Source organism: Myxocyprinus asiaticus, chromosome 39 (genome assembly GCF_019703515.2).
Source record: "Myxocyprinus asiaticus isolate MX2 ecotype Aquarium Trade chromosome 39, UBuf_Myxa_2, whole genome shotgun sequence".
Classification (NCBI taxonomy): domain Eukaryota; kingdom Metazoa; phylum Chordata; class Actinopteri; order Cypriniformes; family Catostomidae; genus Myxocyprinus; species Myxocyprinus asiaticus.
Genome location: NC_059382.1, coordinates 22,040,183 through 22,061,425, shown reverse-complemented (window position 1 = coordinate 22,061,425; position 21,243 = coordinate 22,040,183). Strand labels below are relative to the sequence as shown.

The 21,243-nt window shown below is 37.2% G+C and overlaps 2 protein-coding genes across 4 annotated transcripts; both read left to right on the top strand.

Annotated features, from left to right (window-relative positions):
* The first annotated feature begins 492 nt into the window (after positions 1 to 492).
* Positions 493 to 9,642, top strand: map6b (microtubule-associated protein 6b). Of its 2 annotated transcripts, XM_051679365.1 has the most exons (4): positions 493 to 1,585; positions 3,434 to 3,650; positions 5,661 to 5,700; positions 8,079 to 8,186. In XM_051679365.1, exons 1-3 carry the CDS (start codon positions 867 to 869, stop codon positions 5,694 to 5,696), a joined length of 972 nt encoding a protein of 323 aa, XP_051535325.1. In that variant the 5' UTR covers positions 493 to 866; the 3' UTR covers positions 5,697 to 5,700; positions 8,079 to 8,186. The 2 variants fall into 2 exon arrangements, with proteins under 2 accessions (XP_051535325.1, XP_051535324.1); XM_051679364.1 differs by lacking the exon at positions 5,661 to 5,700 and having other exon boundaries at positions 8,079 to 9,642.
* A 1,648-nt stretch (positions 9,643 to 11,290) lies between these two features.
* LOC127430240 (histone H4 transcription factor-like) lies at positions 11,291 to 20,802 on the top strand. 2 transcript variants are annotated; one of them, XM_051679888.1, is made up of 10 exons: positions 11,291 to 11,574; positions 12,560 to 12,716; positions 13,407 to 13,633; positions 13,718 to 13,829; positions 13,929 to 14,081; positions 18,253 to 18,327; positions 18,485 to 18,605; positions 18,704 to 18,842; positions 19,652 to 19,776; positions 19,894 to 20,801. In XM_051679888.1, the coding sequence occupies exons 2-10, from the start codon at positions 12,566 to 12,568 to the stop codon at positions 20,300 to 20,302; spliced, it is 1,512 nt and encodes a 503-aa protein (XP_051535848.1). In that variant the 5' UTR covers positions 11,291 to 11,574; positions 12,560 to 12,565; the 3' UTR covers positions 20,303 to 20,801. The 2 variants fall into 2 exon arrangements, with proteins under 2 accessions (XP_051535848.1, XP_051535849.1); XM_051679889.1 differs by lacking the exon at positions 11,291 to 11,574 and having other exon boundaries at positions 12,712 to 12,716; positions 13,501 to 13,633; positions 19,894 to 20,802.
* The last annotated feature ends 441 nt before the right edge of the window (positions 20,803 to 21,243 follow it).

Below are 21,243 nucleotides of genomic sequence, written 5' to 3'. Positions count from 1 at the left end.
AATGCATACAGTATATATAAGGTACATATGTAGATGTGTTTAACATGGAATTTTAACATGAGCTTGTGTTTTTGCAATATGCCTAGAATAGACCTACCTTACCAATTACTTTCAGTTATTTACATTTTTAAATTATGAAGACTTTTGAATGCTATTTGACACAATAAATAAATAAAAACATCAACAAGTTACACTAAAGTAAATGGAATACAATTTCATCACCATTTATTTTATAAACCTCTAAGATCTATTCTTATGTTGAACCTTAACAGCAATTAATGCAAATATCTTTATTATTATTTTAATGAAGTTCCAGAGGACCAGTGCAATAGAATAAACCCATTATTATGTGCTTTGGCCGTGTGTGTGTGTGCTATATTTTTGTTAAAAGGAATAATGCAAACTGAGACTTTGCAGACAGTAGGAAGAAATTGTGAAGCACTGAGGTGATGCGACATGTGCCAGTCTTTAAATGGTTAAATGAGTGGCGTCTCCACCCGATGCTAACCAGACGCTGACGGCTGCAGGTGATAGTTTACTCCGCAGACCCCGGGACACGAGAGCCGGGGTGCATGTGGTCTTTCTCTTACAGCTGTCAAATAAAGTCGTCTGAATCGTGTCTTTTAAGGACTTACATTTGTAACTGAGATAAGACAATTACACTGAAATTATTTGGTCGCTGCTGACAGCGGTGCGCAAGCGCGTGCGTTACGATACAGGGAATTTCAAGCCTCGCGAAGTCTCGAGATACATTTAAAGGAGAGGACCATCGCTGTTTTGATAAAAGAGGAGGTTTGAAGCGTTGTATTTATAATTTCACAGTCGTTTCTCCTCAAACGCAAGCCTTCGCCTCGTCGTTATCGATCATGGCATGGCCCTGTATCACCAGGGCTTGCTGCATCAACCGCTTCTGGAGTGAGCTGGACAAAGGTGACATTGCAGTGCCTTTGGTTTTCACTAAGTATTCAGATGTGGCCGAGGTGCAACATCTGCACCCGCAACCCAAAACGTTCATTTCACAGAAGCCACCAGTCACCGCTGAAAGCCAGCCTGCCCATAGCGCTGATCAGGAGGCGTCGGCCAAAGCCGCAGCATCAGCAGCATCTCAAGATGGGTCAAGCGCTTCTGTGATGCGAGAGGATTACAAAGCCTGGAGTGTGCGTCCAGAGAGAAGCTGTAAACCCAGAAACGATTATCAGCCATCCAAGACCCCTTTCAACAATCAAACCCAGTATCAGAAAGATTATAAACCGTGGCCCATTCCAAGAAGGGGAGACCATCCATGGATTCCCAAACCCACTCCCACTTCGGCTGCATCCGTGAAAGCTGAACGCAAGTCCTCAAAACAAGAGCAAGCCACCTCTGGGGTTGAAACTGGCGTGGAGAAATGTGAAATTGAAGAGAAGCTGCATGAGAAAGAGAGTAAAGAGAAGAGAAAGAAGTTAGATACGAAAGAAAATGTCCCAGAGGGTGTCAAAGTGGAGCAAGGGCCGACAGATGTTGCAGTGGAAGGAAAGAGGAGGTCGGCAGCAGATGCACTGAACAGACAAATAAAGCAAGAAGTCACATCTGGAAGCTCATATAGGTAGATGCTGATATTTTGTCTAATGATTGTCAATAATCACACAAAATTGTCTGTAAATATATTTAGTTAATTTATTACCATGCATTGCGTGTAATTCATTCAGTAACAGTTGCTAGTCATATCATATGAGCATTTGTGTGTATCAAAACTATATGAATCAGTTGCCTGTTTATTAGCAGTCAAAGCATTTCCTGGTTACCATGAATGTATCATCAATATGCTAAAATCAGCTGTTGCTCCACTCATTTCAGTCCCTTAAACCAAGGGTTTTCAAACTTTTTGATGCCAAGGACCCCCAAATTTGCGAGGGACCCCCTCCCTAAAATATGAAGGCAGCTAAATATTGTTAAAACCCATTTATACTGTCTGAGGAAAATAGTAAGTGTGATATAAAGACAACATGGTTAAATTATTGGCTTTTATATTGTTATTGTACTAAAACCAAAAGAAAGGATTAAAATATTATGTGGAAACCATTTACTTTGCATTTAGTTGACAATGTATTTTTTTCTACCCACTATTAGAGAAATGGTACATGTATAGTATAAACCTAAGGAAACACATTTATAATTCAGCAGAAATGTATTTGCAGTCTTTAGAAAGCAGAACGAAGCAGTAATAATGCCCCCTTTTTTTTTTTCTGAAATTTTCTGCACACCCCCTATAAGCCCCTAATAGCCCCCTGGGGGTGCCCAGACCCCAGTTTGAAAACCCCTGCAAAACACCTTTCAGAAGAACTTCATTAGTATTACATTTGATGCTCTTCTAAAAGGAACAGTTCACCCAAAAACGACAATTCTGTCATCATTTACTCACACTCATGTCATTCCAAACCAGTATTACTTTGTACTGCGTAACACAAAAGAAGATATGTGTTTTAATGTTTTCTGTCCATACAATAAAAGTCAATGGGATCCAGAACTATACTGAACCCCACTGATTTTCATTGTATGGAGAAAAAGAAAAAAAAAAAAAAACACTGAGACATTTAGTTAATGTAGCCTGTAAAATAAAATGAAAATGCAATCAATGAACTTTTGTAGGAACAAGATAATTAGTTAAATTAGATCAAGTCTTAGAAAAACATCAAGACACCAAAGTATTGTCATTTCCTCTCTCTTGGTGTCTGTGGCTTTTTTTATTTATTTATTTACCCTGAAATATGTTGAGTCATTCCTGAATTTTCAGAGCATTTCCCTATTGTGCACACTCACTCTCCATACAGCTGTAAAACAACAGATGCAGCCCAATGTCCCAATTTGTTTGTCCTGTTTTCGTCACAAGACGTCAGAAATGGCGATTTTGATTTTAATCTCTTTAAACAGGTCAGAGCCTGTATGTAGAACTGTTATCTGAGTCAGGCATATAATGCAAAATGGTTGTGAATTCTCTCTCTCCTTGCAGTTTTGGATGTAGACGTATGTCTACATGTTATTTTTTGTATGCATAGGTCTTTCTGTTGTTAATGCACCACAGAACATGACTCTGCATGTATACAGAGTTGGGTCGAAATGGATTACATGTAATCTGGTATACATAATCAGATGAAAAAATCAAGTACTTGTAATTAGATGACATTAATTTTTTAATGTGTATAATCAGATTACTGTTACATTGTTTACATTGGATTACACAATTACATGTAGATTACAATATTATCTAAAAGTGCAAATATTACCTAAAAAGTGTAATCAAAAAGATTACGTTACTGTTTCCAATTTTAATTGTATAATTTGTAATCAGTACCAGAGTACATTTCAAAAGTTTTCTGCCCAACACTGTACTGTATGTATAATTCTAGTAGCCTAAAATTTATTCCTTTACTAAATCACTGGTGTGTTTCCACAGGACAGAGTTCAAGGCTTACACAGATGTCAAACCTGTGAAACTCATCAAAGCAAAATCTCAGTACAAACTCTTAGTAGAGGAAAAGACCAGCCTGGAGACCAGTTACAGTGCCACCTTTAAAGGAGAGCAGGTCAAACCCCATGCCACAGATAACAAGCTGATTGATCGCCGTCGGATACGAAGCCTGTATAGTGAACCTAGCAAAGAATCCAGCAAGGTACTGTATGTTTATTCAGATCATCAGTTTTATATCTAATCACACAATTTGAGAGATTGAAAAGCTATAATGTGAAAGAGTTAAAATAAATAGCACTTCTTGAAGGAAACATATTAAAAATTGCACTCAGTAATTTTTTTTTTTTTTTTTATGTGCCGCAAGTCTGCATGGCAGTCGCCTTAGGCATATAATGATACCTAAGGGCATGGATGTATTGCATCAAGCAAAATAATTTGTTTTAGGTTATCAGTGTTATTGTAGAAATGCCATATTCACAGTCAACTGTGATTAATTTATTCTTTGAGTGAAAATTTCTGATAATAGGAGGAGGCTAAAAGGAGTGGGGCGACCCGCTCCACGTAAAATAAAACAGCTTTATTATGTTACTGATATGACTGCATTCTTCATCTCATGCAAGTTTACACTATTTTAAACATACTTGTCAAATAACTTTAAACAATTACTGAGTGCAGCTAGTAAATGTGTTAGTGTGCATGCATAGAAACATTTTATGTGTGCACTGTAAAATGTAATAAGTTGACTTTACTTAAAAAAAAAATCAAGTAAATGTACTTATTTGGCAGTAACTGTACTTATTTGACTCAAGTAAAGTGAACTAGGAATAGTCCACTTAACTTGAGCCAAATAAGTAATTTACTTTTGTAATTATTTTTTTTTTATTAAATCATACAATAACAATGAAATGTAAACATATATATATATATATATATATATATATATATAAAATCAACATTTAAACCCCACAACCCGCCCCCCCAAAAAACAACCCTGTGGTCAAACATAAGTAAATATATAGAAATAAAAATCAAACCGACACACATATATACATATATATATATATATATATATATATATATATATATATATATATATATATACATACATATACAAACATAAATACATACACACATATATATATATATATATATATATATATATATATATATATATATATATATATACACATACATACACACACACACACACACACACATAATAATCATACTAACTATATTACACTACTCTCTCCACACCCCACGTGAGAGCCCTCCAAAAACTCCAAATACCTGCCCCATTTCCGAATAAACTTATCCAAGCCACCCCGTCTTCTAGATGACACCTCCTCATAAGCTGCCACCCTCCCCACCTCCGTGCACCACTCCGGATATGGAGGCGCACCAGCTGACCTCCAACCCCTCAAAATAACCTGCCTGGCAATCATCACACAGGTCAGAACCCAGTTCTCAATATGGCCATCCCCCACATCGATGACCGCCCCATCACCCAGAACACAAAGTCTGGGGCAAAACGAAACCTGAGTGCCCACCACATCGCACACAAAATTCTGAACCTTCGACCAGAATTTCTGGATTTCGACACACCACCAAAAAACATGGGCCATGTCTCCATCCTCTGATTGGCATCGCCAGCAGGTGGGTGTGTCTTGAAGACCAAGCCTATACAGTCTAGAGGGGGTCCAATAAAATCTATGCAAAATTTTGAATTGTATAAGACACACCCTTGCATCTCTAGATGCAGACTTAACATTTTTAAGAATCTTAGCCCACACTCCTTCCTCCAATGCCAAGTTGAAATCTTTCTCCCATACTTTCTTGAGAGAAGTCAAGGCTCTGTCCTCCATACTCTGAATTAACAGGGAGTAATACACTGATGCCTCATGACCTTTTCCAAAAGCCGCAATCACCTCTCCCAAAACATCTGCCTCCTTAGGGGGGTGTGTGCTACTCCCAAAAATAGTACAAAGCAGGTGGCGCAACTGTAAATACCTATAAAACTGAGGTCTGGGGATCCCAAAATGTTGGACCAAGTTTTCAAACGATCTCAACACTCCACTTTCAAATTAAGTATATTTACATGTTTTTTTTAAGGCAATTGGTTTCCTCACTTTCTTAAGTAAAGTTAACTTATTACATTTTACATTGTGCATGTTATGTGTTGATGTAGCCCCTCCCTCTCTCACTCTTATAGGACTGTTCTGACAGTGACAGCAGCTCTGTTCTGTAGTCAGGTGTGTTCAGTGCTTCTTTTGGAAAGCATGGATCTACAGTATTTCACCATACAATAACTGCATCATCACAGAGATCCTCACTGGGACCAATTCTGATTAAATCCTCGATATGAGGATTTGCCAAACACTATGTTTTTTTGTTGTTGCATGAAATAAAATAGTATCTTCACTATAAAGAGCTCTGTTTGGCTTCCATTGTAACTGAATGCAAATGATTTATTCAAGGTTATTCACTTTTGTTTTGTGAAACATGGAGCAGAAGTGGTTGAGTGCCAAAAGATACTAATAGGGCTTCACCCCATTAATATCAAAACTAACCTTTCACTAATCACTGTGATCATGCTGTTGTGCAAGGCATTTGAATGAACCTTAAAAGTTGCTAGAACATGGCAACTTTTCTGCTACAGTAACCTTGCAAAATAACAGAAATCCTCCATAGCCCTTACAGCTAAACTGGTATTAGACCATGTATACATTTACACCCAGTTTATATGTGCATAAAATAGTGGAATGGCATTGACATAGCTATACACTTTATATATGTTATACAGTACATATATAAATTTTGATGACATTTAGTTTGCTTAAAGGACTTGACTTAGATAAAGCTGTCATTAAAAACTAACTGCATCTCTTATTTTGAGTATGCAGAACAAACCATATTTTGTTGAAAATGTCATCTGCATTTAGGACATTCAATAGGGCCCGAATATCACATCCTAACACAAATGTCTGTCATTAGAGACTAACTTGAATGCCACAACACTAATTGAAACATGATTCACATTTTCCAAATTATTCTGATTGTGTTTGTAAATTACACATTTTCGAGATTTGCTATTTGTTATATGGTGCTCAGGGGGCTCAGAGTGCTTACCATAAAGATTTGTGTTCAAATAGCCAAACATGACAATATGGCAACAGGAAAAATGAATAAGATAAACAGGAAACAGTTAAAGGTGGTGTGTGTAAAAAAAATAAAAAAAATTTAATGTTAAAGTACATTCTGTTATCTCAGCTTTAGTTAGACATTTGTAGGTTGGGACTACCTGTTTGGGCAAACAATGGAAGAAGGAGGGAGCATTCAGGACACACTTAGAAAATAGTGATTGTTTTTGCAATTCCGTTAGTGGTTTAGAAATTACACTCTTCACCTCTAAATAGAAAATAGAGAATATTCAATAGAGCACAACAAACAAGTTACGGAAGTAAAAATCCCATTAATTTTTTTCCTACCGTGAGCTCAGAGGTTGTTAATCAATGTTATTTGCTCCAGTTGAACTGTTGGCTCTACTTCATGTTTTAAAAAGGTGTTTAAAAGTGGAATTCCCAGTGAACAACTTCACTATCCATGATCTTGAAGAGAAAGATCCACCAATCCGAGAGTCACAGCAAAAAAAAAATAAAAATAAATAAACACACTGTGAATGACACAATCAAGTGGGTCTCCCATATACTCTCAAACTACTTACTTTTAAATTAGCATATTTCTGAATATTTTGCATTAAACTTAAAATATTGTGTTTCTTTATTTATAATCAGCTTAAAATCTGTAGTTTTATTTTATTCCCATCGTTTTAATTTTATGTCATTCGCAGTGCTTCGTGAAATTGTAGTTCATTCCCTCATTAAAGACATTAAGTTAACTAAGCATAATACTTCAAATCGAAGTTTGTAATCTTGTGATTCACCTCGGAGCTGGAAGGTTTGGTTCAAGGCTTAGAACTCTTTAAAGTGGTCATGACATGCCTTTTTTATTGTTTTAATCTGTTCCTTGAGGTTCACTTATAATATTAGTAAAAAACAAATTGCACAATAAAACAGTGAAACACGATAATTTTCCACCCTCATTCTGACCCTCTGTCAGAAATGATGTTTTGGTGCTTCTTCTCCCTTAAGACTTGACAGTAAACGCCCACTGTTACGATTGGCTCTCTGTTCTTGACTAACCTGCTCTCTCTCCTTGCCATCTCACTGCTCACAACTACTGGCCACAGAAGTGATAAGGTGAAGTTTATGTGTTGTTGTGGAGGCTGTAAGATGCAAATATCTACCACAGTGTGACATCACAATACAGAGAAGTAGAGAAAGAGTCGTTTTGGCAGCTTGATGTCAACAAATGCTCTTTTTTTGCAGTAAGGAGGAAGTTTTGAGTTCTGAAATTTACAGCATGCTTTTAAAGTATAATGACCTCTTATATGCCAAAAGATTAAGGAAAATTTGATTAATTGTGTAATGACCCATTTTATGAAGGATTTTATGAAATTCCTATGCAAAAAATGAATGGGAAAAACACTTCCGGAACCAAGATGGCTGAAAAAGTGTTGATTTGCAGATTGGAATAATGTGCCAAAATGTCTCATTTTTTGTTCCTTTAGGTGGAGAGGCATCATGTATCACTGTCCAAGCCAAAAAAGAAAACAAGCCATAGCAAAACAGTGAAAAAAGCAAAGGAGAAGCAAATCGCTGGGAGTCAAACTGCCAAGAAGAAAACCTCAGTGGGCAACCAGGAGCCAAAGCCAGAGGGAGGGGTCACCAAGAAAAGCAAAGAAATGATCAACAGACTAGCTGAGGCAAAAGATTAAGTGCACTTTTGTGATAGGGGGTGGGGAGGCTATGATACGGAATAGAGGACTCTCATCCCCTTGTTCATGACCTTACTCTTATGGCCCTGCCTTCTGTGTCTTTACCAACTTAATTACTGTAGTGAATCAAGGCTTGTCGGTTTGATTTGCCTTGATTGTCCAGTCTATTATGAATCTATCTATGCTTTGGCCCTGCGTCTGCTCCCTTTCCATATGCATCAATAGCTTTCTCTGTGGCAAAGATAATTCATGGAAACTTGTTGCATGCTGCCTCTGTGCAAATGGCCATAAGCCTTATATAAGATAAGGTTTTTGCTTTATCTTGCATTGAAATATATTTACTGCAAACAATAATGGTCCTTTCTTTCAAGCAGTCTCATTTGTGATATGGACTTTATTTGAAATCTATGGACCACACCAAAATAGATGCACCACTAGCACTGCTCAGACATTAAGATATTTTTTCACCACTGTTGAATACACACATTTGGATTGTAGCAATTTAGTATTCCTCACATACAATCTACAGTGAACACAAGAAGTCTAAACTTTCCAAACTGCATGTTTATAGATTGTGCGACAGTACTTTAGACCAGTCAACAAGTGCACAAAGTTCCAGCACTACGTTTAAGAATTTTGATAAATTAAAAGTAATATTAAAATTCTTTCAACAACAGCGGCAATCATAACTATTTAACAATTTGAGGCATGGTCTCTCTTGAAGTGTAATTGTTTCCTTGTAGTGTAGAGCATTATGCTATCAAAACATATTTATGCTCAGCTTGCTCAGCTCTCAATGAAGCGACATCCAAATGTGGAATCACATCTGTCTGCTATGTAATGAGAAAATTAAAACTGCCTTCCTTCCTTACATATAAAATTGATGATAGAAATGAGCAGAATGCTGCTAACCATACAGTTTAGGTCCATCTTTTGGGACTAGGTGTAATTGACAAGCCCTTGCAGACAGAAGCATGCCCATCATTTTCATCTGTATGTGAATCATCATTCTGGTCCGATCTCTCCAGAGGGGTGGGAGCCCTTTCAGTGAAATTATACAGCCTCTTGGTTCTGTGCTCCTCGTGGGTTGTCCTAAACACATGCTGTGCACACACCATTCTAGGTGCTATCCTCAAGCTATGCTTTCCATTAACAGTAGTGCCTGTATATTGAGCAATATAGGGCCATCAGATGTCCAAGTGTTATTCTGTGTGATGTGCTTGTGTTGTGAGCTTGCACTGAATGAAAATGATTAAAATCATTGAGGCAATACATTTGTTTTGTGGTTTGTTACTTGTAATTACACAGCCTATCATTAGACTAAATTTAAAGCCACATTAACGTTTCATGTTGTTTATTTTTATATGTATTTCATTGATATTTTATTTATTTATCTCTCTATCATAGTATATATTATGTGGATATATTCTTGAGGTTACCCATGTATACTGATCCACATGATTTTTCAGAGGCAAAATAAATACATTTAAATGATTTAACCTCATGCTATTGGTAAAATTGTACTGTTTTTGGCTTTCAAATACATACTCCAAAACTATCATGATGGTGGTAATGGTGCTGGCCATGCATGTCAAAAAAGAACATGGCAGATTCACGGTTCAGTCAGCCTTACAAAATTCCATAAATAATTCAGGTCTCAATGAGTTAGTGCATGAAAACGGTTTGGGTGCTGGAAAGAGAAAATGAAGAAAATCTTGTGTTCAGAGTTGACCATTAATGCTCTCTCCTAGGGTACAGCAGTGAAGGTTGATATGTCAGTATAAATCATCTCTGATGCTACATTCTTGAGTCCATAATTTAGAAGCAGATTACAAACAGTTGTAAATTGTCCAATTTATAAACAATTTATAATCAAAAACAAAAATTCTTTCATCTTTTATTCACCCTCATGCCATCCCAGATGTGTATGACTTTCTTTTTTTCTGCTGAACACAAACAAGGATTTTTTTTAGAAAAATATCTCAGCTCTGTAGGTCCATACAATGCAAGTGAATGGTAAACAAAACTTTGAAGCTCCAGAAAGCACATAAAGGCAGCATAAAAGTACTCCATAAGACTTCTAAAGCCATCTAATCGATTTTGGGTGATGAACAGACCAAAATGTAACACTGTTTTCACTATAAATATTGACACCAGTCTCCTTGGCGATCATGATTTCAAGCTCGATTAAACTTCCTAGTGCCACCTAGCACTCTAAGCATGCGTCAAGTACTAGGAAATGTAATCGATCTTGAAATCATGATTGAGTGTAGAGACTGCAATGCCAAGATGTACAGTGAAAAAGGAGTTATATTTTGGTCTGTTCTCACCCAAATCTGATTGGATCGCTTCAGATGAGATGGATTAAACCACTGGATTTTATGGATTACGTTTATGCTGCCTTTATATGCTTTTTGGATTTTCAAAGTTCTTGCATTTAAAAAATGCGTTGTTTGGATCTACAGAGCTGAGATGTTTTTCTAAAAAATATATTGTTTGTATTCTGCTGAAGAAAGAAATTCATACACATCTGGGATGGCATGATGAGGTGGAGTAAATGATGAGAGAATTTTAATTTTTGAAACTATCCCTTTAAAAACATTTGTGAATTGTTAAAAATGTGTGGTTGTTAAGAATACTGCACCCTTTTCAGTTTCAGCGTTTTCCTATTACAGAGCAATTTGGGTTTATTTTTCTTATGAACGGGACAAATACAACTTCAAATCCCCGTGTTTGCATTAAAATATTGCAAAAAAACAAAAAAAAAAACAAAAAAACGTAATAACAAATATTAGTTTATCATCGAAATAATTTCACCAGATTTCAATTTTGTCCATTTAGCCCTGATATATTCCATTATAAATTAATCGTATACTGTGTTTAGGACCATTTGCCATTAATGTCAGATTTGAGTGTATTTTTCCTTTTACATAAAATAAACTGATTTAGCACAGTCAGGACTTTTATTTTGCATCTAACCCGGAAACACACGTCATGACCTTCTCCATCATCAGAAACAAACAAATTACCCGCGTTTAAGTCTGTTCCCCCATCCCGCTCAACGGACATGAAGTTTTGTGTGTTTTTATTTATTTATTTTTTTTAAATATATTTTTAAGATGTAACAGTTTTACGAAACATCACGCAGCCGCTCATTATTCTTTTGTACAATGTGATTTTCCCTTTACATTGATGTCTCATTTGTGCGCTCGCTGCTGAGTCTCGAGCAGTTGATGAAACTGAAGTAGCAGCTGCTATTCAAACCCGCCTATGATTCATTAACATCAGAGTGAGTGAATTTAATCATTTATAAACGCTCTGTCCAGAGCAGAAATGTTTTATGACATTTATTAGCTTGTGTTTTTCAGTAAACCACCTGCATTTCCTCTTGTTTACATTCTGAGCTTCTTGTTAACTGATGACGCATTATCTATATGAGACTTTTTATTTGTTTATTTACTTGTCACGAACCGAGCTGACACAAGCTTACGTTACGTTGTTACAAAGTGTATGTTGTCATAACTAGAGACAATAACTTGGATGTTAAAAGAATAGTTAACCCAAAAATGAAAATTCTCTCATCATTTACTCACCCTCATGCCATCCCAGATGTGTATGACTTTCATTCTTCTGCTGAACACAAACAAAGATTTTTTGAAGAATATTTCAGCTCTGTTGATCCTTACAATGCAAGTGAATGGTGGCCAGAACTTTGAAACTCCAAAATAACACACAAATGTAGCATATAAGTAATCCATATGACTCCAGTGGTTAAATCCATGTCTTCTGAAGTGATATGATAGGTGTGGTTGAGATCAATATTTATTTATTTTTTATATCAATCTTCACTTTCACATTCTTGTTGTTTTGTGTTTTGGCGATTCACATTCTTTGTGGATATCACCACCTACTGGGCAGGGAGGAGAATTTAGAGTAAAAAAGTATTTAAATATTGATCATTTTATCACAGCCACCTATCATATTGCTTCTGAAGACATGGATTAAACCACTGGAGTCGTATGGATTACTTTTATGATGCATTTATGTGAATTTTGGAGTTTCAAAGTTCTGGCCACCACTCACTTGCATTGTATGGACATACAGAGCTGAAATATTCTTCTAAAAATCTTTGTTTCTGTTCAGCAGAACAAAGAAAGCCATACACATCTGGGATGGCATGAGGGTGAATAAATTATGAGGGAATTTACTTTTTTGGGTGAACCATTCTTTTAAAACAGTCCTCTTAAATTGTATCATTTCATGACTTCCCCTAGGTTACGATGGCTAAAAGAAGAAGTGTCTCTAAAATTGTGGTGGCATGTGAGTGGGCATCTTGCAATTTTAAGAGTCAAAGCATGGAGGAGATGAGCGACCACATGTCTCTGCATCTCAAGGAGCATCTTGGGGATGGAGATGCCATGGAAGAACTGGGTAAGAGATTGACAGGACATTATGATGCATGCATTATATATTTGACATATTAAATGAGTCTTACTGCTACTGTATAGTGCCTTTAAAATTCAGTGGAAGTATATGAATATTCACTTGTTGCAGAAATTGCACTGCATTTTATAAGATAATATAAATTATATATACACTGTCTGGCCCAAAAAAAAGTTGCATACCCTAATATTTAGTTGGACCGCCCTTAGCTTTGATTATGGCACGCATTCTTCGTGGCATTGTTTCGACAACTTTATGCAATGTCACAACATTGGCCGAGATCTTCTATTGACGACAGGAGAGTCAAATCACTCCATAAAGTCTTCTCCAGCACATCCCAAAGACTTTCAATGGGGTTAAGGTCAGGACTCCGTGGTGGCCAATTCTTGTGTGAAAACCACTCTTAACAATTTGAGCCCAATGAATCTTGGCATTGTCATCCTGGAATATGTCAGGGAAGAATAAATCCATTGATGGGATAACCTGGTCATTCAGTACATTCAGGTGGTCACTAGTCAGCTGACTTCACTTCATTGCTACATAACATTGCTGAGCCTAGACCTGACCAATTGAAGCAACCTCAGATCATAATACTGTCTTAAATCCAAACGGTGACCTTTTTTTTTTTTTTTTGGCCAGGCAGTGTATAAAGACATTTCTCTCCCCCTCTTTTTTTAGAGGATTATCCATGTCTGTGGAGGGGCTGTGAGTTCCTGGCAATGGGAAGCCAAAGTGAGCTTGTTGTTCATGCACATTTCCACATCTTCCACAGCAAGCTGAAATACATTGGTACTCAACTTCTTGAATCCCACCCCGAACTGCCTAGTTGCACTCAGGATCTCCATAGTAACAACCTTGTACTTGATGTCTCGGAGGGATTTGTCTGCCAATGGGAGCACTGTGATGTTAGTATGGAGTGTCACTCAAACTCTCATTCAGTGATATATAGACCTTATATAATGAGCTTATCTAATGTTTTGCTTTGCCAGAGTTCATTTAACAATCCAGAGTGGTTCTATCGCCATGTCGACATGCATGCGCACTGCACTGAGCTTCAGCCACTTCCTGATCGACAGCAGGCTCTATTCTGCAGCTGGTCAGGTAGGCTAATTATGCAAACCAGGAACGTTAATATGCTGTCTACTGTTAACAAGCTTTGGGGCTCTTCTTATCATTAACATCTGCTTATTTTCCTTGTAGGCTGTGATGCATTCTTCAAGATCAAGTACCGGCTACGTGAGCATCTGCGCAGTCATACACAAGAGCGACTGGTCGCTTGCCCCACCTGCGGATGTATGTTCTCCAGCAACACCAAGTTCTTTGATCATATCCAGAGACAAGCAGAGCCAGAAGGTCAGGTTATTTTGGATAGTTTTTCTCCACTCTCTGTATTACTCCCACAGATTTGCCATGCAAAGAATATAATAACTGTAAAGTTAATGATGTTAACCAAAGGCTACATGGCAAGATTGTAAGTGTCTAGCAAGGTTTTTAAAGGGACAGTTCAAGCAAAAATGAAAATTTTCTCATCATTACTCACCCTCATGCCATCCCAGATGTGTATGACTTTCTTCTGCTGAACAAAAACGAAGATTTTTAGAAGATTATCTCAGCTCTGTAGGTCCATACAATGCAAGTGAATGGTGATCAGACCTGACTGATGGTTGGTGTTCTGGGAGTGGCAGAATTGCAACTCTGTACAAATTGTTAATGGCGCATTCCTACCATTCCTACAATTGAAAAATAAAATATCCTTTTACAACTATCTTCATGTTTCATAATTACTGGGACATGTTAAAGATTGTATTAGTCATACTAGTCAAGCTAAATTACTAAAAAATGTCCATCCAGTTAAATGGGCAGCATCAGACAATAACAGGGTGGACATTCAGTGGATAAATTAGCCACTACATGGTCTTTGATTGATATTTAGCAAACATATTTGTAAACTTATATTGATGATTTTATTTTTTAACATAAATACTGTAAATTACTATTTTAAAATTACATTTCCCATATTATCTTCCCATAGCATAGTGGTTTATGCTTGACCATATATGACTAACGCCTCAAAATAAAGGAAAACATAAATAAAACAAAAGAGTTTCAAACTTCAAATAGCTCAAAATAATTTAGCAGAACGGCTAATGTCTACTTCCAGTGTGTATGTTGTCATTTCATAACATACTGTAAATCTTCAATGAAAGGTCATAGTATCATGACATAACAGGGTGCACAATAAATCAAGTGACACACAAAAAACCTCCACTATCAGTGTTAAAATTACACATTTACCACAAACTAATGTGTTAGTGAGAGGATGTATTACTGAACTCTTACAGTTGAAGTCAGAAGTTTACATATACTTAGGTTGAAGTCATTAAAACAAAAAAATTAACCACTCCACAGATTTCATATTAGCAAACTATAGTTTTGGCAAGTCTACTTTGTGCATGACACAAGTAATATTTCCAACAATTGTTTACAGACAAATTGTTTCACTTTTAATTGACTATATCACAATTCCAGTGGGTCAGAAGTTTACATACACTAAGTTAACTGTGCCTTTAAGCAGCTTGGAAAATTCCAGAAAATGATGTCAAGCCTTCAGACAATAAGACAATTAGCTTCTGATAGGAGGTGTACTGAATTGGAGGTGTACCTGTGGATGTATATTAAGGCCTACATTCAAACTCAGTGCCTCTTTGCTTGACATCATGGGAAAAACAAAAGAAATCAGCCAAGATATCAGAAAAAAATTATGGACCTCCACAAGTCTGGTTCATCCTTGGGAGCAATTTCCAAATGCCTGAAGGTACCACGCTCATCTGTACAAACAATAATATGCAAGTATAAACATCATGGGACCACGCAGCCATCATACTGCTCAGGAAGGATTGTCTCCTAGAGATGAACGTAGTTTGGTGCAAAAAGTGCAAATCAATCCTAGAACAACAGCAAAGGACCTTGTGAAGATGCTGGAGGAAACAGATAGACAAGTATCTATATCCACAGTAAAACGAGTCCTATATGGACATAACCCAAAAGGCTGCTCAGCAAGGAAGAAGCCACTGCTCCAAAACTGCCATAAAAAAGCCAGACTACAGTTTGCAAGTGCACATGGGGACAAATATCTTAGTTTTTGGAGAAATGTCCTCTGGTCTGATGAAACAAAAATTTAACTGTTTGGCCATAATGACCATTGTTATGTTTGGAGGAAAAAGGGTGAGGCTTGAAAGCCGAAGAACACCATCCCAACCGTGAAGCATGGGGGTGGCAGCATCATGTTGTGGGGTTGCTTTGCTGCAGGAGGGACTGGTGCTCTTCACAAAATAGATGGCATCATGAGTAAGAAAAATTATGTGGATATACTGAAGCAACATCTCAAGAAATCAGCCAGGAAGTTAAAGCTCGGTTGCAAATGGGTCTTCCAAATGGACAATGACCCCAAGCATACCTCCAAAGTTGTGGCAAAATGGCATAAGGACAACAAAGTCAAGGTATTGGGGTGGCCATCACAAAGCCCTGACCTCAATCTGATAGAAAATTTGTGGTCAGAACTGAAAAAGCTTGTGCAAGCAAGGAGGCCTACACACCTGACACCGTTACACCAGTTCTGTCAACTTATTGTGAGAAGCTTGTGGAAGGCTACCCAAAATGTTTGACCCAAGTTAAACAATTTAAAGGCAATGCTACCAAATACTAGCAAAGTGTATGTAAACTTCTTACCCACTGGGAATGAGATGAAAGAAATAAAAGCTGAAATATATCATTCTCTCTACTATTATTCTGACATTTCACATTCTTAAAATAAAGTAGCGATCCTAACTGACCTAAGATGGAATGTTTTCTATGATTAAATGTCAGGAATTGTGATTGTTTTTTTTTTTTTTTAAATTTATTTATTTATTTTTTATTTGGAATGCCCAATTCACTCTACTTAGTAGGTCCTCATGGTGGTGCGGTTACCTCAGTCTGGGTGGCAGAGGTTGCCTCCGCTTCTGAGACTGTCAATCCGCGCATCTTATCACGTGGCTCGCTGTGCTATATACTATACTTTACACTGCTAAGAAAGAGAGAATGCTCTCTGACAAGAACGAGAGTAAAATGCATTTATTATTTTGCCAAGATGAAACAAGATGCAGTTTTGGTGCAAAGAAAGTTAAGCAGCATTTGCCCGGCAGATTTCTGCTCTCTGCTGGTTGTGTAAAGTTTGAGGAGGCATGTCAGACAGCGAGGAGGACTGTCCTGTCAGCGCCTGATCTCTCATTCATTCTGCCTGTGCAACAGTGTGATAAAACGATGGCAAAATGCGATATACGGGAAAACTATATGCGTTCAAAACCAATGAGTTTATGAAAATCATAATTAATGACAATAATATGACAACATATATTCCCAGCATGTAATATAAAGCAGTGTAATGCAGTATTTTTGTATCGCTAAAATAGCTGGAAGTGGCTGATACCGGAAGTGGTTCACATTCAAGGTTGATAATGGCGTGCCCTAGTTTAGCTGAAAGATAAGGTGGATACGCAAATATTGATCCTTAGAAGTCATTATACGCAAACAGCCCTGGGAAAAAATTACATATACGCTGTATACGTGCGTATGGCCCCGACTACACCTCTGAATATAATAGGTGTGGGTGAGAAACAGTCCTTTTTTGCTCTAAATCTCCACTTTCACTTTTACATCTGAAAGTCTCATGTGGTGCCTGTTCAGTTTCACTTTCACATCGGAAAGTTAAAGTGGAGATTTAGAATAAAAAAGGACATAAATATTGATCTGTTTCTCACCCACACCTATCATATCGCTTCTGAAAATATGGATTTAAACACTGGAGTCATATGGATTACTTTTATGTTTCCTTTGTGATTTTTAGAGCTACAAATGTCTGGTCACCATTCACTTGCATTGTGAGGACCTACAGAGCTGAGAAATCTTTCTAAAAATCTTCGTTTGTTCTGCTGATGAAAGAACGTTATACACATCTGGGATGGCATGAGAGTGAGTGAATGATGAGAGAATTTTCATTTTTGGGTGAACTATTCCTTTAACCATTGGCATAAGGTCTAGTCCACATTGCAGACAGTTTAAAAGAAATTTTAGGATTTTTGTCCACACTTGAAAGCGTTACCCTCTTGTGGTTGTTATGAGTACTGCAACCTTTCCATTTCAGTGATTTTTGTTTGTCCCGATTGAACAGCACAAAAAAAAATCTTAAAACCGCCTTGTGTGAATTAAAACATGGCTAAAAGCCTAATAAAATTGCCTTTAAGTCCTGATTTGGACACTATGGATCCTATGGTGCTTGCAAACTTGGACTACTCCAGCAGCTAGTTCTTCTGTACTCTTTATAGCAGACTGGGAATTTTGTTGTGGACAAAGGGAACTCTTGCCATTTCTGTGTACAATATGCATCAGGTGGTCTGTGGACTTGCTGTCTGTCTACCCAAGATTTATAAATCATGAGGGTGTATAGTTAGGTTCATTGTTTAATGAATACATTTTGCCATCACAGATTCTCTCACATGTGGGCATTGTGACAAGGCCTTTGCCAACGAGAGGCTTTTGCGAGATCATGTTCGTCAGCATGGTGAGTTCACTTAGAGTTTAAAACACTTTTATTTGAGTTGTGCTTTATGAAAATGAAAAAACTTGAATGTAAAATGAAAAACAATATACATTTTTGCCACGTACAGATGCTTTAAAGTGAGATTTTATGTTACCTGTGTTTGATTTTTGTTTTGCAGTGAATCACATAAAGTGTCCTCTCTGTGACATGACATGCCCGTCCCTTTCCACGTTAAAGATCCACATCAAATTCCGTCACTGCGATGAGAGGCCCTTCCCATGTGACTTCTGTGAGAGCAGGTGACTGTTCAGAGCTTGCACACTGACCACGCACATGAAAATAAGAATATACTGCTTATATTTCATTGCCTCTGCTTTGTTTACCTCTTCCATTTTAGCTTCAAGAACCAGCATGATCTGCGGAGACACATGGAAACCCACAATGAGGGAGCAGCTTACCACTGCACAGTCGAGGGATGTGGATACTCTTCACGCATGGCCCACACCATGAACCAGCACTACAAGCGAGTACATGAGGTCAGCCAGCAGAGGGTGCTATTACCTCAGTTTTGTTTGATATTTTAAGGTTCTGTGCAAGTTGAGGTTTATCAGCAGCATTTGTGGCATAATGTTGATTGCCACAGAACATTGTTTTGGCACTTACAATGAAAGTGCATGGGCCAAAATATAAAACTGCACTTTGTTTAAAAAGTATATTGACAAGACATTGTATGACCATGTAAAGCCAGTAAATTTTGCATGATATGTGCAAGGATAAAGTTAGGTGATCTTACTTTCCTTAAAGCATTTGGGCAAATGAAGCAAATTCCACCAACAGGATTTTACTCATAACCAGAAAATTAATCAATTATTTAGTTAAACAATAATTTTTTTTATTTTTTTAAGATTAGTGAAGTTGTCCAAATATATCTTTTTGAGGTGCGGAATTATTCCCACCTCAAAAAGAAAGATATGGACATTTACTTTTAAATAAATATTTTTTTAGTAGTAATTGTGCATAAAAATGTGAACTTTTTATTACTTCAATTTGTTTCTATTTATTAATGAATGTTTTTATTTTTATCGTATTGTAACTTTGTTGTTTTTTTCAATTTTTCACATTTTTTTTTACAGAAGAACAATTCAAAATTATTTTTTGTAGTAATCAACATGCCGCAAATGCTGTCAATGAAGTATAACTTTTATTATTATTTTTTAATACTATTATAAAATATTCAACCTAGAACATTTTAACCATAGAGAAACTAAGGAATCTATTCAGTGTTGGTTTGGTAATTATGTAAAAAAAAAATTGATATTTAATTGATATTTGATGTCTGTAACAGGATAACATGGTTCCGAGGTATAAGTGTCATCTTTGTGACAAGACCTTCTCTTGGTGTTACACTCTCACCCTCCACCTTCGAAAGAAGCATCAACTAAAATGGCCATCTGGTCACTCACGTTTTAGGTATGTTGAAAGCAATAAAATAAAAGTAAAACTGGAGTGATCTTGAAGTATATCTGTGTTGCTTTCAAGCTATTCATTTGCTCTCATGTAGTGACAATTGTCATTATGGTGTTACAGGTACAAGAAGGATGAAGACGGATACTTGCGACTCAACATGGTGCGCTTCGAGACTGTGGAGGTGACGGAAGAGTTGATAAAGAACATGGCTGAAAAACGCACGCCTCGCAAAGTCTCTGGTTCAACCGCTCACTCCAAGGAGCCCTCGCTGCATCCCGACAGTGGCAACAGCACTCCCCAACACTCTTCCTCCCCCTCCTCACCTTCCTCATCCTCTTCGACCTCAGAGCTATTGGAGGGGGCTGACAGCAGTGCATTTAAAGGGGATGAAACATCAGTGTATTGTGTGTTGAACAATGTGACAGAGGTGAATGGGGAGCAAGAGGAAATGGGACAGCACGGTGGGCCGTCAGGAGCTGTAAGAGCACTAGCTGCAGTGGCGAGAGGTTTAGGAATGGATGTGGTGTAACCCACGTAGCTGTAGATATCCATCTAATGCAGTTTAACAGTGCAGGCACACCATTTTATCACGTAATAAGGGGAACCCCTGAAAAGGGAGATAATGTGTTTAAGAAAACACTTGGAATCCAGGATTCCTCTGTAGAGGTGGAATAGATTCCTCTTTCATTAGATAACATTATAATGTTTCTATAAACTAATATGCACAGTTCAAAGGGTGATGGTGACATTGTCTTTTGTTTGGTGTTTTATTTGAAGTTTTAGTTGTTTTTATTATCTCAGGTGTCTGATACAGATTTAAGTGAAATATGTTTTGTCTGGAAACTGCTCCACATAGCACTGTTCTTTATAAGCTTAAAGTGGGAACTGACTGAGTTTACAGTGCATATTCATTTTTTATATTTTATCTCTTTTAAAAATATGTACTTTTGCTTTTAGAATTTGTTAAAATAAATGATCTGGAAAAATACAGTGTGTTTGAGAGTAAATGGCTAACGGACATAACTGGTAACAATACGATTACAAGAAAGTTAAATACATGAACATATGAATATACAATGATCAACCACAACATTAAAACCACCTGCCTAATGTTGTGTAGGTCCCCCCTTGTGCTGCCAAAATAGCACCAACCCGCATCTCAGAATAGCATTCTGGATGATATTCTCACCACAATTGTACAGAGCGGTTATCTGAGTTACTGTAGACTTTGTCAGTTTGAACCAATCTGGCCATTTTCTGTTGACCTCTCTCATCAACAAGGCGTTTCCATCCACAGAACTGCTGCTCACTTTTTTTTGTTTTTGTTTCTGGCACCATTCTAAGTAAATTCTAGAGACCGTTGTGTGTGAAAATCCCATGAGATCAGCAGTTAGAGAAATATTCAAACCAGCCCATCTGGCACCAACAATCATGCCACGGTCCAAATCTCTAAGATCCAGTTTTTTCCCC